At 37.0% G+C, this 19,268-nt stretch overlaps 1 protein-coding gene across 2 annotated transcripts in view; it reads right to left on the reverse strand.

The window, feature by feature from the left end:
• Positions 1-1,423: 1,423 nt before the first annotated feature.
• LOC102232414 (excitatory amino acid transporter 2-like) overlaps positions 1,424-19,268 on the reverse strand; it is a 35,928-nt gene continuing 18,083 nt past the window's right edge. For both annotated transcript variants that reach the window (XM_023348535.1, XM_023348536.1), the window contains exons 5-11: positions 18,015-18,120; positions 17,802-17,928; positions 14,235-14,468; positions 12,219-12,413; positions 5,907-6,041; positions 2,870-3,302; positions 1,424-2,056 (exon numbers count right to left, since the gene is read on the reverse strand). In XM_023348535.1, the coding sequence (XP_023204303.1) occupies positions 1,802-2,056; positions 2,870-3,302; positions 5,907-6,041; positions 12,219-12,413; positions 14,235-14,468; positions 17,802-17,928; positions 18,015-18,120 (1,485 nt within the window). In that variant the 3' untranslated portion in view covers positions 1,424-1,801. The remainder of the gene's footprint in view (positions 2,057-2,869; positions 3,303-5,906; positions 6,042-12,218; positions 12,414-14,234; positions 14,469-17,801; positions 17,929-18,014; positions 18,121-19,268) is intronic.

Here is a 19,268-nt window from a genome sequence, read left to right on the forward strand (position 1 = left end):
TACTCAAACCCAAAGGCACAAGCCTTCCTAAATGTTTACAGACTCCCCCCCCCCAGCCCCCCCAACACACACACACACACACACACACACACACACACACACACACACACACACACACACACACACACACACATTTCTCTCAATGACAGAAAACCTGTCGGCTAAAATCAGATCAGGGTTCAAACATTTAAAATTTTTCTTATTTCAACTGTACCAAGATGTTTGAACTAAAAATTAGACCAAATATACTTAGTAAAAATGTACGTTTCTTCATTATATACTTATATATACATATATATTTATAAACTGGAGGACAGATTCAGATTCCCCGGCTGCAGCAGCAGCGTCAGCGCTGCCTGGCCTTATGCTGTCTGGGAAGAATGAAAACGATTGACGTCTTTGTGGCCATCTGCCGCCCTCCGCGTCCCCTCGCCCGTCTCTGGCTCTTCTTTGAGCGGATTAAACGCACTCGGATCGCTGTGTGTTGTGTGACGTGCGTACTTTGCCTCCGTTTCTGTTCATCCTGTAATATCTTTGTCTCTGGGATTTTTCTGACCCCTTTCTGACAGCAAATCCTTCGGCAGATTGCACAAGATGTTTTCTTTTAAATAAAACAAACGAATCACAGTTACTTTAAATAAATCTATAAGGTTTTATTACAATATACACAGAACCGGGTGATGTGAATCTGATTTAGGACTTTAGCGGTGAAGGATGGGGGTCGACATACAGAAATTAAATGACAAAATCAGAATAAAATACCAACAGATTTAAACGTACAACATTAAAACAGCATCGCACACAAACCACAACAAATAAATGTACAAACCTCACATGATTTGAGCAATATTACCAAGGAAGAGAGAGATTCAGGAAGGCGAAGAAGTGTAAAAAAATAACATCTGCTGGACGGATTCATCGTTTTATGCTTTAAAATTTACATTTTCAGCATTCTGGCAAGTAAATTTAAAGAAACTGAGATCGGATTGTAATCAGATCAATAAGTAGTTGATAAGCAGAAACATTTGCAGCTGGAAACTGAAGGAAAGAAAAACTTTTCAGAACAGGTTCAGATATTTTTTACTGTTTTAATTTATTAAATTAATAAGATTTAATAAAATAAACTACATTTAAAAATGTGTCTGGTTTAGGAAGGAATGAATAAAAGAAGGAAAGAAAAAGGAAGGAAGAAATTCTTGAAAATCTAAGAAATTTTCAGTTTAGCTTCAGAAATTTTTGAGAATGAAACTTTCTCAAAAAATTTAATTCTCAACTTTTTGAGAAAGATGAGACTTAAACTCTCAGAAGGTTTTTGACGTTTGAAACTCAGAAAATTTCCAAGTTATTTTCTAGCAAATTTATGACAACAGAGGAAATGGAGGGGAAAAAACTAAAACATTTCAGAAATTTGAGGGGAAAAAAAGTACTTTTGAAAATTTCCACTTTTTTTCTAGAAAATTTATGATGTAGGAAGGAAGAAATAAACTCTAGAATTTTTTTCTAGAAATCTCTGAAATTATCTAGAAAAATCTTGGAAATTTTCTGAGTTTCAAAAGTAAAAATTTTGGCTTTTTGAAACTCATAAACCTTCCTTGTGTTTTCTAGCAAATTTACTATTTAGGAAGCAATGAAGGAAAGAAAGGAACGAAGTGATGACGGTGGAATGTCAAAGTTTTGTGGCCATTCGTCATGGAAACGCAGCTTGTGTGAGTTTCTGCGTGGTCTCTACTGGACTTCTCTAGGTTTTGATGCTGAAAGTGGAAATGTGTCGTAAAACCAAAACAAACAGGCTAAGCTGACGTCACGGTAAATCGTTCGGTGAGATGGCGCAGCGCCGATCGTACGCGGTGTCGTCGCTCTCCTCGCCGTCGCTCACTTCGCCCAGAACTCGCTCTCTGTCCTCTTCCTCCTCCGTTTCGCTCTCTGGCCTCAGGCGTTCCCGTTCCCGTTCCCGCTCTCTGTCCCGGATCCTGTCGCGCCCCCGATCCCGATCCCGATCCCGATCCCGATCCCGATCCCGATCCCGATCTCTGTAGCCGCGCGGTAACGTTGAAATCTAAAAGCGGAGAGAAACAGAGCATTCTTTGGTGAATGTACAACAGAGTATTAGGACAATTTTATGTAGAAATGAAAAGAAAGAGAGGAGTCAATTTCCGCAAAATAAAACTTAAGAGATTTTCTAGAAAAAACAAGAACATTTCTGAGCTTCAAAAGTCTGCTAGAAAAAAAACTTTAATTTTTGAGAAAAAAATAGAAAATTTTCATTTTCAAAAGTAAAAACAAAAACAACTTTTGACTCAAAAATTGCAAATAAAAATTTCTCAAAAATTTCTAAGATTAGTCTCAAAGTCAAAAAAAGTTTTTTTTTTTTCTTTTTGCAAATTTTCCAGCTTGGAAATCTTCCCATTTTTCGAACAAATTTATGAGATTAATCAAACAATTTCTGAGGGATTTGAGTTTTTTCTAGAATTTTTTTTACTTCTCTAGCTGAAATAAAAAATTTTCTAGAGCATGTTTTATGTCAATATGTCAACATTTTGTAGTTTTTTGGTGTAAATTTTCAAGCTCAGAAATGTTCACTTTCTAGAAAATTTGTGAGATTTAAGTTTTCTCTAGCAAACTTTTGACTTTTAAAAATCTCAGAAATCTCAAAGTTTTTCTAGAAATTTTCTGAGGTCAAAAATTTCAATATCTTTTTCAGCAAATTTTCAACTTTTCACACTCAGAAATGTTCTTTCTTTTTTTTAATTTCTGGTATTAAGCTCAAAATTTCTTAGTATTTTGGTGGAAGTTCCTCCTCTTTTTATTGTATTTTCTGTCTATGGAGTCCCTAACATGGTAAAAGTCATGTCTCAGTGTTGGGGGATACCTGGTTGTCGTGGCTGGGCAGGGCGGAGTAGCCAGGCTCCGTCCTGCAGAGGAGGCGAGGCGAATGAGTGCGGAAAGGCCGAGGGGAATGGGAGCAGACGGAGCGCGGGGAGGGAGAGCGAACGGAGTGAGGTGACGGAGATCGGATGGAGCAGGAAGGTGAGTAAGTGGCGGATTGGGACTGGGACAGAACGTTGCTGTGATGGTTCATCTTCGGGGGGCGAGGGGAGCGAGGCGGCAGCTCTGGGGGCTTCAGCGGGTCGGCTAGGTCCATTTCGGTGAGGATCGGCGGCGGAGGAATGAAGTCCAGCTCCTCCTCTGTCGGGAGCATTTCCACTGCATCGAGCTCCGCCAGCTCGGCCCTCGATAAATGATCCACGATCCCGGCGCCAAACGAATCCCCAACCACGTTAATGGAGGTTCGCATTCGGTCACTGAGTGGACAGAAGCAACCAGGAAGTGGAATCATGGGTTTGCCAACAGAGATGTACACAGTTAGACACTAGGGGGTGCTAGAGCGTGTGCACCTATTCCTCTGGAGAGAAAAAGTGCCCTTTTCAAATTTTGTTTTTTATGTATTTATATGTGGCCCAAATGAGCATTTCTGGATTTAAATGCCTGTATTACTGGTGCCGCACATTTTTGTAACTTTGCCTGACAAAAACATTTTGACAATCGAGAATTGGGGCCACGCTAAGAAAATAAAAAAATAAAAAAATTTATGAGAATAAAGTCCTAAAATTATGAATAAAGTCATATTATTATGACTTTATTCTTGTAACACTTTTGAAATACTGTTACGAGACAGAATTTCTGTTGAGATTAACCTCAGAAACCTTTAGAAAAATTGTGGAAATTTCTTACTTTCAAAAGTCCAAATTTTCTACTTTTGAAACTTGGAAAGATGAATCTCAAAATCTCTGAGGTTTTTTTAAAACACATTTTTGACTTTTCCACTAAGAAATTTTCTTGTTTTTTCTAAAACAATTTCTGAATCTCAAAAATAGTTTTTTGGTGCAATAATAAAAAAATACAAGAATATCTTACATATTGCCCTTTCATCAATTTATAATAATTTAGTCATTTAAATAATCTTAAAGTGCACTTAAAATACATCAATTTGTTTTTTCTAACCCCCAAAATGTCTGTAAACGCCACTGATCTCCAAAATAATCTCCCTGGTTTTACTGTCTGCCTCAGGAAAGATACTGACTACTCATAACTAGTTCACACAACCCATATCAAACATAAAGCTTAAACCAGAAATTTACTCACACTACAAAAAGGCACATAACCATTTTTTTCTCTGTCTTACATTAAATCAGACTAAACATTTTCTATTTTAGGTCAGAAAGAATAAAAATTTATTTAACAAGGCTTTGTTTCGCAGTCATGTTAGCTCCCTGAATAAAGCAAAATCAATTTGAGACTAGATAAAACTGGTAAAAGAATCATTATATACACAGTGAAATACGTATTTACATGAGCTGAAATGCCACTCAAAGAGGAAGAAGCCGTGACCCTAAAAGGATTATTAAAAAGTCAGAAGCATTTAAAATTTTACTGTTAACGTTTTGGAAATAATAATAATGGAAAATGTAGTGGGAAATGCGTGATAACCACACCCTGACCGTGAAGAACAAGGGTGGCAGCATCATTATTTTCTTTAAAACGATGACATCATGATGACAGAGCACTGTGTGGAAATATTGAAACATCATCACCAACCATCAGGTAAAAGCTTGGACAAAAATAGGTCAAAGTCTCAAAAGGTGTGTGTGAGAAAGTTAGACAGAAAACCTGAGTCAGTTTGACCAGATCCGTCTCACAGGGAGCCGTTTGAAAAGATGCACAGTAAAAAACTAACAGCAATAATTTGATTTATTTAGCTTATGGAGGAGAAGAAATGCAGGGGTTCATGTTTCAAAGTCAGATTTTCACCATGTTATTTATATATTTATAAACGTATGAATTTAGTTTGAGTTCCAAACTAAATTTTTAATTTAGAGATGAATATTTACAAATTAAATATTCAATTTACAAACTTTATATTTAACTTTCAAATTAAATATTTAGTTATAAACCTAAAAATTTAATTTGGAGCTAAATAGTTTGTTTGCAAACTAAATATTTAACTTTCAAATAAAAGGTTTAGCTTTCTAACGAAATATTTAATTTGAAAATTGTGTTTTCCAAATTAAAACACCTAGTTTTAAATATTTCAACCCAAATAAATATTTCTAAATAATTAATTCTAATATTTAGTTCAAAATTAAATTGTTCTAACTACATATTTAATTTGAAAACTAAATGTTTAGTTTGTAAACAAAATATTTAACTTTCAAGTTACATATTTAGCTGTTGTAACTAAATATTAAAATTTAATACTAAATATTTAGCTTACAAATTAAATATTTAACTTTCAAATTAAATATTAAGTTATAAAGCTAAATATTTAACCTGGAGCTATATAGTTTGTTTGCAAACTAAATATTTAACTTTCAAATAAAAATAGTTTATAGTATATAGACTAAATATTTACCTCACACTTAGATATTTACGTTACAAACTAAATATTTAGAGTATTAACTACATTTTTTGTTTGAAGGCTAAATAATTAGTAAATTACAAATTTAGCTCTCAAATTAAATATTTAGTTTGGAACTCTAACATTTGACTTTGAGTAATGAAAACATTGTTTTCTCTATTACAGGCTAGAGAAACCAAATTATTGGTTGATTATTGTGTGACTTCACAAACGGTTCCCTGTCAGGAGAAAAGGGTCAAAGTTCCAGCAGTGGATTGTGGGAACTTTATTGAATGGTACTCAGACCTCTGACCCAAACGTCTTGCAGAAAAACATTGCTTTTTGTCCTCCGCAATGTTTGTTAAAATTTAGTCTTGCCAGTTTACACGACTGCACAAAACAACAACAACAAAAAAAGCCCAGAACTTACTAACAAATGTCTCCGAGCGGAGCCAATAACTGCAGATGATTTGATATTTTCATTCCCTGCTCACCAGACTCCTTTACTCACAGCAGCCAGTCGACGGCGATCAGCAGACTGATGTCCTGAGTGGGCAGGCCCACGGCGGTCAGGATCAGCAGCATGGTCACCAGTCCGGCACTGGGAATACTGGCGGCTCCAACGCTGGCCAGAGTGGCCGTCATACTGCCAGAATTTAAAAGAACATTTTAAATTCTGCAAAAAGAAACATATGGTCGCCTGACTAAGAGAACAGTAGGTAGTGTGTTTAAAGGGAACCTATTGTGGAAACATCCACATTTTAGATGTTTTTGTACCTTCATTTGGATCTACTGCTTCTAGAAACAGCCTAAACACTCAGAGAAAACAACCAGGCAGTTTCTGGCAACAACTTGATGCTTTTTGATGCCTGGAAAATTAACCGTTTCAAAAATCCCGATTATTAAGTCACATTCCATGGGCAGTGCGCCGTTACCTAGCAACCCCACCAGAGTTCCGCCCGTCACCTAGCAACCGAAGTGAACTCCAGCTACTGGTGGGTGATATGGACTTACAGTTTTATTAAAATATTTTGTGGTACGTTTGTGATAATAAAATTGACGATAATAAATATTTCTTACTTGTATTTGAGGTAGATGTGACAGAACGGTACAGCAACTGTAGACCCACAAACACCAACACTACTCTTTAAAACAAATCCATTATAGTAACAATAATTAGATTTTATTTAGAATGCCTTTCATATCTTGACATCTCAAAGTGTATAATTATTAACTTCTTAACAGACACATAAAGGAGAGTAATTTGTGTCACTAAGCTGCACACAGTAACTGCGTTTGATCATACTTTCAAATTCATTGACACTCATTGAACAGGCGGTGAAGAAAATAGTAAAATGAATTATGACAAAACAAGACAATTTCTGGAGTATATTATGACAACAATAAATCTAAATTCTTAGATATTGATCACAATAAACGATAAACGACACAGTAAGTATCTTAATCTCCAGCATGTTTGGTCTGCTGGTTTTACCGCAGTATGACTGTTTTGTTGTTGACCTACCATCCAGAAACCGCTTCCTGCATTGTTGTTGGTTATGCAGGAGGCTCTACCAATGCTTTTCAAAGATGGACGATTGTATAATTGCCCATCTGTTTGTAGCCAATTTCTTCTGCTGCTTCCAAAAAAAGCTGTTTTTGGCAATAAAGTTACTGTATGTTTTTTGGTATCTAGGAAATGAACCATTTCAAAAACCAAATGTAATGCACTGCCCCGTTACCTAGCAACCACAACAGAGTTGCGCTCGTTACTGAGCAACCCAAGTCGAGCTCCAGCACGTTTGGTCAGCTGGTTTTACCGCTCTACAATGGCTGCTGGAAAAAACAAGTGTATTGTTGTTGGCTTCCAGAAACCACTTGCTGCATTCTTGTTCGTTGTGCAGGAGGCTCTACTAATGCTTTTCAAATACATTTTTCATATAATTGTGCATCTGCTTTCAGCCATTTTCATGTGCAAGTGTAAACATTGAGTTGGGGGGTGAAACTTTCATTCTGTAAGAATGATTTTGTGCAAAAACATGTTTTGCATCCCCGTAAACTAATCCTAAATGTTCAAGGAAGAACAACAGGTCACCTTAAAATTGGTTTGTCACCTAACATGAACTCCGTTTGTTCACAAAGACAGACTGTGGCCTCAAGCACCACCTAATTTTTATTCTGGCTCGAAGCTTTCCTGTAAACTCAGCATCACGTCAGAACGTATGAACTGGAAAGAAAACGCTGAGCGAACGTTCCTGTGAAGAATTTCCAACAACATTAGTGAATGAAGCTGTCAGAAAACATTTAACAGAGCAGATTAATGGTACAGTAAACGCAACAGCCAGTCAGAGCTTTCTGGAGAGCCTCAAACCCTGACTCAGCAAGTTCAGATGGTTTAATGGTGGCCATTAATCCGCATTAGACATTACTTCATTAACCTTAAAGAGCCCATAAAGACGCTGAATGCTACTGGATGAGGAAAATTCACTTTATACGTACTGTAAATTTTATGTAAATAACTTGCAACATTGAAACAAATAATCTGATTTTGTTCTACATACTTTTTACAATATTTGATAACAACTGGAAAACAGATCGTTTTTAAAAAACACACAACATAAATAAAAAAGTTAATGGATGGATGGATGGATGAACGGATGGCTGGATAGACAGATGGACGAACAGATTGATGGATGGGTGGATGGATGAACGAACGGACGGGTGGATTATTTTCGTCTTTATCAGAATCCCACAGGATGCTGCTGCCCTTTTTACTCAGATTAACTTTATTTTTGCTAAATTAGCGACGTCACATGAAAACCAAACCAAACTTCTCTTCCTCCAGGATTGTTTCCTCTCTACAGAATCCGATCCGTTCTCCGTTACAATAACAGTAATAATTTATTTATGACGATCCGTTGTTGTCGGTTTTCTTCTCTCTCACCACAAACCGTCAGAAATCCGAGTCGCGTCTCCGTTTCGTCTCCAACCGCCTGCAGCATGCGGGGAATATTTCAGAGCAGATGAAAATGCTTTCCAGCACGTTTCAAAAATTACGTTGTGGAATTTAGTGGGGAACAGACATTGTTGGAAAAAAAAAAAAATACAATAAACAATTTCAAAGTGCTGGGCATTATTTGCAACCCGCAGCCATAACAAGCTGAGTCCCATCCAAGCAGACTGGTTCCAATTAAGACTTAATGTTCAGCCGAAACCTCAGACATGGGAAAAAATGTCTGATTGCTTCTTTACTGCATTCATTTTAGATTTTTACTCCACCACTCTCTTCCATATATCATAATAATCTGCTTTAGTCATGCAACTCTACCAAAAAGCGCCTTGTGTTTTGTTTAGATTTGGTTCAACTGAATGCATATTCATAAGCAAACTTAATGTTTCATGCAGAATGCACTGGGAATATCCAAGCTAATTTACTTTTCTAAACAAACTTTGACACTTTATTAATGTTGCTACTGTGAGAGAAATTTATTAATGAGTTTCATCTGGTTATATTTTTGTTTTAGGGTCTGAACAGAACCATAGATGTAAACAAAAAGCAGCGAAAGATTCATTTTAGTTGTAAAACTACGCAATTCATATAATTTACAACCCTGGTGGTGTTGCGTTTAGCTCTCATGTAAAGCTAAACCTCCAGCTGTTTGTGTTTACAGCTTTATCCGCTCTGTTTCCTGAGCCATTCTGTTTCTGGTTGCAGCAGAAAAATTAGTTTGTCAGGAGGATTTTCACAGAAATCACAAAGAAACTCAAAGAAAAACAGCTGACAGTCAAATCAGAATGAGTTAATGAAGAATATGTTAAGACATGTTTGTTCCGGGTGCTTGTATTTATAATTAATACTGGAAAAAAACTCAACACATTGGTGCTATACATTTAAAATAAACACATAAAGTAAAAAAAACAAACCCCAAAACTAAGCCTGTCACAATAAATAACACACTGCAAAAAATCAAAATCTTACCAAGTATTTTTTGGTCAAGTTTCTAGTAGAAATATCTTTAAAAACTTGAAATAGAGTAAAATGGACTTACCAGTAACTTTACAGCAGTAGGAGTTTGTTTTCAGTTAATATTTCTACTGAAGAAAAAGTGCTGGTTTCATTAGATAATTTCACTTACAGCAAATCATTTTCTCCATAAGTGAAATAATTAGTCACTATTTTGGATAATTAAATGTTTAACCAAAGTGTATTAATCTTTGAGAGGGTGTACTTGCATTATTATAAATGTATGGAAGAGGGTTAGTGCCACTGAAAAATGAGAAAAGAAGATTTCTGAAGTTTTTTTCTCTGAATTTTTATTCTTATTTTTTTCAAGATTCAGATTAATTTTTTTTGAATTCTGACTTTAAATTCTGTTTACAGTTGTAAAGAATTCCAGGAAATTCTGACTTTCCCAGAAGTTCATTTCTAAAGTTTCTGGAGAAACTTCAGTAGGAAACCAAACAGTTTCAGTAATCAGAGCTCCTGCTGTTTAAGATAAAAAATGAGTTTTCACACAGCTTTTAAAATTTTCCAGTGTATTTGAGGAACCGATGTGAAGACACAGTTTAGTGTTCAGTCAGAGGCCTCCTCAGATTGCAAGACTGACTGCTACTGGAGATCCTTCCTGCCCACAGAGACTCAGACAAAAATGATTTAGGACATTTAATTTCTCTGCAGTATAAGTGAAATATTTCTGAATTGGAACTTCATTTAGTTTGAGTCACGATGAGATCTGGCCGTTTATCCATAAACTTAATTCTGATTTTATTGCTGTTAGAAGCAGAAACATTTTACAGGTGGCCTGGATCCAAGCGAACATCTACGAGAAATATCCGACAAAGTGCAAACTGTAAAAGCTGCCAGGCCAAGTTTTCTGACAAAGCTGGTAAAAAGCGCCGTCTGTTTGTGTGTGAGAGGAAAACGGCTTCACTTAACTGGTAAAATTCGCAGAGTGCTCTCTACTTTCAAAGCTTCAGCCAAACCTCCTATTTAAAGCTGTCTGAGCTAATCCTGCGCTGTCTGTTATCACCGATGGCGATCTGTTCTGTGCGGCAGGCCACTCCCTTCAGCGTCCCTCTGTAGCTACACGCATTAGGAATGATCTTTCTGACCAAAATGGTTCTGACTGAATTACAAGTGAGATTAAAAGCTAGAAGTAAGATGTTCAAATTGGGTAATGATGGTTCTACTTTAGCATAAAAGCGAAATAATTTGTGAAAAGAAAAAAATAAGGACAAAGTGAAACCCTGGCCACTTTCTCAGGTCAGCGCAGCAAGACAAATGTGATGTGAACTGGTTGTAAAAGGTGAATTATTGCTTTCTGGAAGCAACACTCAATGAAACAGCTAAAAAATAATATATATTCCTGGAAAGACATGGAGTTTGGCAGCAGATTTTATACCTCAAAGCAGAAAATTTAACAAGAAGAGCAAAGACAGGCTGTTTATACCGTCTTAAATTAAATGCTTTTGGGTTCAACAGGGTTTTTTTTGACCCAACACATTAATAATGGCCACAAATCTGATATATTCTTAACATACAGGAAAAATTCATACAGAAAAACCTAAAGAAGAGACTTAAAAATAAGATTTCAGTCAAATATATGTAACAGGAATCACATAAAACCTGATGTGACATGTTGTGCAAACACTTAGATAAAGTTTTCAGCTTGTAATGTTGCTGAAAGAAGCTGTGACCAACAAAAACATCTTAAAGGATCTGAGTTATTGTTTATACTAAAGTTTTTATCCCCTTTAAATTGCTTTTGTTACAATAACAGCCACAAACCTCAATGTGTTTTATTGAGAGAGCGAAACCAACACAAAGTGTAAGGAAAATGAATCGTGTTCTCAAATATTTATATTTGACAAATAAAAACCTTGTGGTGCCACAATGAGTCAAAACTACATTTAACTCTGAGACATTAATCTACTTCCTGCTGGAAGGAAAACCTCCACCTGTAATACATTTTTATTTTATTTAGATCCAGCTGATAGTTCAGTAGATTTCATTTGATCGGGACCAAAATTGCCATATTTGTTACATTTTCATCTGCGGCGATTATGAATATTTTGGATTGATCCGCCCTCCTTTAGTTTCCAGTCTGACTAAGTTTTCTTTGTATCATTTTCCAACATTGTTGGTAATTGTTTACATTTTCTTACAAAATAAAGCATTAGATTTTGTGCAGGAATAGCTACAATTCCATCACTTGTGTGCATAAAAATGGTCAGTATTCCACTATTGCAAAAAAGAAAAAAAACACAATTGTGGCGTTTCTATTACATAAGAAATGAGATTAAAATCAAAGTCTGCTCATGCAAGAAGTAGTTAAAAAAACAAACTTTTTCCACTTCTTGTTTTTCTTCTTTTAGTGTTGATATTTGATTATTGATTGTGCGATTCGTGTGAGGAGGAAAAGATTTTCTATAGCAGTTTTGTGAAATACAACAATTTCAATACAGCCGACAAACTACCTGATCCTGGCGCAGCATCAATTTTTTTTTTCTAAAATTGCTGTTTCCATTAAGCAAATTTATTTTGTAAGTCAAATTTTCGCAGTTTATAGGTCAACAAAAACGCAGCTATTGATTTTTCATTTTGACAAAACCCTTTAGAAACATCTTTCATCAAATATTTAAAATCTAGAACTAGGTTCATGTGAATAAACCTCTGATTAATGTTCACTTGCCCAGACTGTCAGTCAAATTTTTTAACAAAACCAATATTTTGGATTTTTGTTTTTGTCATTACGCATCCAGTTAGAGTGATTTGATTGGGTTCATATAACCTGAGCAGAAGCGCTTCCTCTTTCATGCCTACCTGACGGTGACGATCTGTCCGCCGTCCAGTGTGATGTCGTTCATCTGGGCGATGAAGATGGCGGCCACCGCCTCGTACAGCGCCGTGCCGTCCATGTTGATGGTGGCGCCTATGGGCAGCACGAAGCGAGTCACCCGCTTGTCAATCTTCAGGTTTTCCTCCAGGCAGCGGAAAGTGACCGGCAGCGTCCCCGCACTGAAAAAACACCAAAACAAAATACAAATTTAGCGCCAATTTCCAAAGAAGAGAAGCAAAGAGTCATAAAATATGCAGACAGGTGGTGTGAGACATAAGCGCAGACGTGTGGAGGAAAGGTGAAGGGGTAAAGATGAATAAAAGGCGGCAGAAACTTGAGCCGGGTGACAGCCTCTTCCTGACAGCTGCTGCCGGCCACTGTTTCAATCCCTCAGTACGTGAATTAAAGGAGTCTGATTCCTGGCCCTGCTCAGCTCTGCTCATAACATAATTAGAGAAAACGCTGATAGGATTACCCGATTTTCACTAAAACCCGGCTGATGTGCCAGAATGACATTTGGTTCCAGCAGATTTCCAGCCCAGAGCCGGAGGCTTAGACGTTTACAACCTGGGATCTGTCTGACAGCCGGCGCTCACACGTAGTGATACACTCTAAAAAAATGCATGGTTTGTTGGCTCAACTTGAGAAACTGAGTCAACGATTCCCACTCTACTGCCTGTAAAAGCAACCCAAGCACTTAAAAAAAAGACAAAAAAAAACACCCTTCCGGATTGTAACAGATCTGTAGGCGCTGCCTGTTACCTAGCAACCACATCAGAGTTCCGCCCGTTACCTAGCAACCCAAGCGGAACTCGACCTGGTTTGGTCAGCCTGAATTTGTAGTTACATTATTTATATAAATTATTTTCATTTTGGTCCTTAAAATACCAAACTTCACACATACATTATATTTTGATCTGCCTGACGATTTAAAAAAAATATTAAACGATTTATGTTTTGATCAGTCATTCAGTGAAATTTTTTACCAAATACTTTTTTAGAATTTTTTGGACTTTTTTCTTTCACTTGAGTAAAAGTAAGTTTTTACTTATTTATGTAGTTTTACTTGAGAACTATGTTTGGATCCTCTACCTACCTATAAAACAAGAAACCTGTGACCAGGTCATGTCACCAACCTCAGATTTCTGTTCTGTTTCTCTTGCTTTTTTCTGGTGGTTGTAATTTTTTTTCCTTAAGCAATGCAAACAAATAACATTCAAACTCATATTAAGTTGAGGTGTTTTTTCATTTTGAAATGTGTACATGTAGACAACTTAATGTTCTTCAGCTGAAAAAATGCTTTTATTTTAAATTTTACCAACAGACAGCATGAAAAGTTTTTTAGAGTGTACTGTGGTTGTGTAGACAGTGAGTTTAAGACTGAAGCCAAATCAAAGATGAGATCAGACGGCAACTTCCAGATGGTTTTGGTTGGAAGTTTGTATCATAAAAAGTCGCTTTTAACATGAAGGTTGTTTTAAAGGTGAAGGTCGTTTTAAAGGTGAAGGTCGTTTTAAAGGTGAAGGTCGTGTTAAATGTGAAGGTCGTTTAAAAGGTAAAGGTCGTGTTAAATTTGAAGGTAGTTTTAAAGGTGAAGGTCGTGTTAAATGTGAAGGTCGTTTAAAAGGTAAAGGTCGTGTTAAATGTGAAGGTCGTGTTAAATGTGAAGGTCGTTTAAAAGGTAAAGGTCGTGTTAAATGTGAAGGTCGTTTTAAAGGTAAAGGTTGTGTTAAAGGTGAAGGTCGTTTTAAAGGTAAAGGTCGTGTTAAAGGTGAAGGTCATTTTAAAGGTAAAGGTCGTGTTAAAGGTGAAGGTCGCGTTAAAGGTGAAGGTCGTTTTAAAGGTAAAGGTCGTGTTAAATGTGAAGGTCGTTTTAAAGGTAAAGGTCGTGTTAAATGTGAAGGTCGTTGTAAAGGTAAAGGTCGTTTTAAAGGTAAAGGTCGTGTTAAATGTGAAGGTCGTTTTAAAGGTGAAGGTCGTTTTAAAGGTAAAGGTCGTACCTGCTGGCGGTCCCCAAAGCTGTGATCCAGGCCTGGAAGATGCCGGAGTAAAAAGCAAATGGGCTTTTTCTGGTGATGCCAAAGAAGATGGCGGGCAGGATGAGGCCGCCGTGGATCACCAGGCCCACAATGACGGTCACCATGTACATCCCTAGTTGCCTAGCAACCATCTCAAGGTCGCCGATGGCGGCAATTTTACCAGCAATCAGAGAGGCGATGCCGACGGGAGAATACCTGAGGAACCAGGAAGGAGGGATTAATGTCATCCAACCATCATCCAACGAACTGCTCATCCAATTGTCCATTCATCCAACATCAAACCATACAACCAACATCCAACCATCATCCAACCATCATCCAACTATCATCCAAATATCATCCATGTGTCATCCATCCATCTGTTTTGTGCAAAGCACCTCTACTAAATGACGTTTTTTTCAACTATGATTTTATTAAAAAACTTTATTTTCCTCTCCAATTTATAATCAGGTAGCTATACGCAAATTTTGTGCTTTGAAATCAACATTTTCCCGATTTTATTCCTATAATAATTCCACCTGTGAAATTCAAAATAATTCCTGCGATCAGATCATTTCTGCCCCAGTGGATCATTTCCTCTGGCACATACTGGGATCTCTGGTTTCACGCGTTGCAGCACAGTTGTTCCCATTCATAAATCCAGACCGCTCTTCTGGGAGATCCGGTTTACAGCGAAGCTCGCCTTTAAGCCCCGCCCCCTGCGGCTGGGCCAATCGGAGCGGCGGCCTGCAGCTGCAGGTCAGCTGCGCAGCGCGCTGAAATCCCGGACAGTTGCTGTTTATTGGAGCATCCGGCTGGATGGATGCGTTTTTTTCCCCTTGTGTTTACAGTGGAGTCTGTGTTTGGCTCGCCCTGACTAAAATGTTTACACTGAGTGAGTGATGCGAACAGGACACTGTTTCCTTTGGAGTCCAGCTGCACATGGACTGTAAAAACACAAAAGTATTTCTGGTCTGGTTTCTACTACAAATATGTAAGACATAAGAACTTGTTTTAACTAAATAAATCCTTAATATTGATGAAAAGTATTCAGAAATTTTAATGTCGGTTTGGAGGCCATTTCGAAGGTTTTTCAAACTAATTTTTCAGTTTTTTGGCAGAAATTTCCACCTTTTTTTATCTACAATAACTCCAAGTTGTTCAAAAACTAGCTTTTTAGCAAGATATCGGAGCTTGTTTTATATCAATAGTTTCTTAATATTGGTAAAGCAAATATTAGTTTCACTGGCAGATTATTTCACTTATAACAATAAAACTAGTGCAACAACACCAGATCTCAAGTATTTCTAGTCCAAGTATCTTAGTACACTTGGTATAAGTCAACAATTCATTAATGTTGGTTTAAAAAAAACAAAACCAGCAACATTGGCAGATTATTTCATTTATAACAAAACATTTTTCCTATGTTATAATGAAATAATCCGTCAATGGACCTAGAAGTTTTTCACCAATTTTAAGAAATTATTTGCTCTAAACAATCTACTATATCTTGCTGAAAATTATTTCTTAGTTAGTTTTTGTACAATGACTGTAGATAGGGAAAAAAGGAGGAGTACATTTCAGGCAAAAGGTGGAGCTTAAATTTGAGATTAAGCTCAGAAAATTTCTAGAAAAACTTTTTCTTCAAAACAACATCAACATTCCTGAGTTTGTTCCAGTGGAACCAGAACTTTTTCCATCAATTTTAATAATGGTTGGTAAGATTAACCCAAGAAAAAGCTGTAGGTATCTGGTTTCTGAACTCACTTCCTATTTAATTATTTGAAAAACATGTTTATTTCTTGCAAATACAGACAAAATTTAATTTCTTACAACTTACATGTAAGCAAAAGTGAACTTAATCTGATCCTACAAGTTCAAGCACCAGAGAGATTTTGTGTTTTTACAGTGAGAGCTGCAGTTTCTCTGCCGTCTCCTCGTTTCCTTTCCCATCCCTCCTCTAAGTGCCACTTCATCGTCTATTTCTGCGCGACTTATCCGGAGTCCTGCAAAGACTCAACTCCTGTTTTCTGCTCTGAAGTCCTGCTTTCACACGCATCTCTCAACAACTCCTCTCCTTTTATTCCCCGCCGCCAAGCTGCTCCTCTGCCCGCTTGTGGATCCATTTCATTTTGGAGATTCTCCACCCCGGTTCCCCAGGGAGTCCGCTACATGGCTCCTGCTACTCCCCAGCATACCACAGACTCCAGACCCTAACTCCTTCCATCTGTCCGTGTCCCTCACCAACACGCTCTGCTGCAAAAACACAAAATCTTACCAAGCATTTCTGTTTCGTTTCTACCGCAAATATCTTAATACTCTTGAAATGAGACTAAATTAATTTTCAAGTTACTTTTCAGCACCATATAAAAGCTTCTTTTAGGTAAATTATTGCTTAAAACTGAAGTTATAATATTTGGATCTAAAAGAGAGAAATCTACTTTAGACTAAATATTACAGCTACAAACTTGTGATCAAGCCTGAAATCTGGGTGTCGTGATGACCTCTGACCTGAACCTTCAAAGTCACATAAAGGCAGTTACAAAGTCAGCCTTCTAGTAAGTTTATTTTTAAGATTATTTTTACTAAACTGTACTTCTTACTTTTACTTGAATAACTTTATCATAAAGTATTTTTACTCTTACTTGAGTAAAGTTTCTGTATTTTCTACCCACTGAATGAAAAACAAAAATGTTTTAACCAGAAATTCACCAGACAGACTCACACCTGCAGTTTCTGTTAAAACCAGCTTCTGTTAAAGAAAATTGATTGGAAAACTTTTTTGAATTATGCCAATTATATGAATTATTTTTGTTTTGATCTTTAAAATACCAAAACTCTCACATAGCTTTGCATTTTGGTTCGTCAGACGATGTAATTTTTTAATTTTAAATAACTGATGTTTTGATCAGTAACTTAGGACTTGAATAGACTTTTTACCAAATACTTTTTTACTCCTATTGAATAATTTCTTGGGTGGCTACGTTTTACTTTTACTTGAGTAAAAATATGTCTAAGTTTTGCTACTGTTACATTTTTACCCACTTTTGCTTACAAGTAACTTTTTAGCAAGATATGGAGGTTTGTTTTAACTCAATAATTTGTTTGTTTTAACTCAATAATTTGTTTGTTTTAACTCAATAATTTATTTGTTTTAACTCAATAATTCCTTAATATTGATAAAAATATTCTTGTTTCACTGGCAGATTAATTCACTTATAGCAAGACATTTTTCCATGTTATAAGATAAATAATCTGCCAGTGGAATTATACTTTTTAACCAATATTAAGGAATTACCGACGTAAAACAAGTTGAAAAGTTACTTATAAGTTAGTAGTTACTTGGTAGGATTTTGTGTTTTGCAGTGAACATAATCTCTCCAACTTCCTTTCCTTTTCAGTCTTCATGTTCCCACAATTTGTCTCCTGTAAACATTAGTCACCGCCAGCCGCTGACCTTCTGTGTGGCATCTTCCCAACATCAGAGCAATGCCGCCGTCGGCGTTCAAGAGCAAAACCAGAGACACGTGTCTGCAAGCAGATACTGACCACATGATCATGGAAACCATCGTCATGATGATTTCATTCAGGATGTTGAAGAAGTCGCACATGACTCTCCCACGCTCGCCCATCCTGCCCATGCAGATCCCAAAGGTGATGAAGAAGCCGATCAAGCCTTGAAGAGCAAACAGAGGAGTTAGTTTACTGCCAAAGTAAACACCAGCAGACGCACGCAGACTGGTGAGTTAGCTATGAACTCACCAAGAACATTCATGCCCCATTTGTATTCCAGTTTTTTCCTGTTCACCACCACCGGCTCGGTTTGGTTCGGTGCCGTGACCGTCACCTGTTTCAACACCGTCTGCACCTACAAGATGATTTCAGACTCACAAAAGGTTTCTTAACATCTCAGCAGCTGAAGAATTAACTTTAACTTTACATTTTTATGCAAAATTTACGTTTTGCAAATTTTTGTGCTTCCACTTTGGCATTTTGGCAATCATTTAATGATTTTTGGTGTCTGGGCAATTACCATTTTCAAAAATCTTCTGAATGTACTCTGCATAAAGTATTTTGGTCTAGCTTCTAGTGCAAATATCTTAGTATACTTGAAATGAGACAAAACTAATTAACAAGTAACTTTTCAACAAGAAATATGAGTCAGTAATTCAAAAAGGTACTTTTTCCATTGGCAGATTACTTCACTTATAACATGGAAAAAATTCTTGTTATAAGTAAAATAATCTGCCAATGGAATAAGTAATATTTGTATCAATAGTAAGGAATTATTAATTTTAACAACCTCTCATATCTTGCTGAAAAGTTACTTGTAAGTTAGTTTCGTCTTCTTTCTATTGCACTAAGATATTTGCACTGGAAACCAAAAATATTTGATAAGATTAAGTTTTTTTGTACTGTCACAAATCAGCAGGAACTGAGCTTCACCTAGCAACCCCAGCAGAATGCCGCCCTGTTACCTAGCAACCCCAGCAGAATGCCGCCCTGTTACCTAGCAACCCCAGCGGCATGCCGCCCTGTTACCTAGCAACCCCAGCGGCATGCCGCCCCATTACCTAGCAACCCCAGCGGAGCTCCAGCATGTTTGTTCAGCTGATTTTACCGCTGTGTGTGCTGCATAATGCCTGCTGGAAAAGACCAGGTTTTTTGGTGTTGTTGTTGTTGACTCTAGGCTACATTCTGGGTCGCATTTGTAAAAATCTGATCTGTGTTGTTCAGACTGTCATGGAAAGGTGAGTTAAAGGTAGCATAAGGGTGGATTTGTGTCACTTCAGGCTGCAAGTGTGAATGTAGCCATGGAAACCACTTGCTGCATTCTTTTTGGTTGTGCAGGAGGCTCCACTTCTGCTTTTCAAAGATGTACAGTTGTATAATAGCACATCTGTTTGCAGCCATTTTCATGTTTAAAATGACAAAAAACCCTAAAACTAGGCTGAATAAAATCTCATTATCTAAGAATGGCTGTATGCAAAAAGAAAAGTAATGAACATAGACCAA

Source organism: Xiphophorus maculatus, chromosome 16, assembly GCF_002775205.1.
Source record: "Xiphophorus maculatus strain JP 163 A chromosome 16, X_maculatus-5.0-male, whole genome shotgun sequence".
Lineage (NCBI taxonomy): Eukaryota > Metazoa > Chordata > Actinopteri > Cyprinodontiformes > Poeciliidae > Xiphophorus > Xiphophorus maculatus.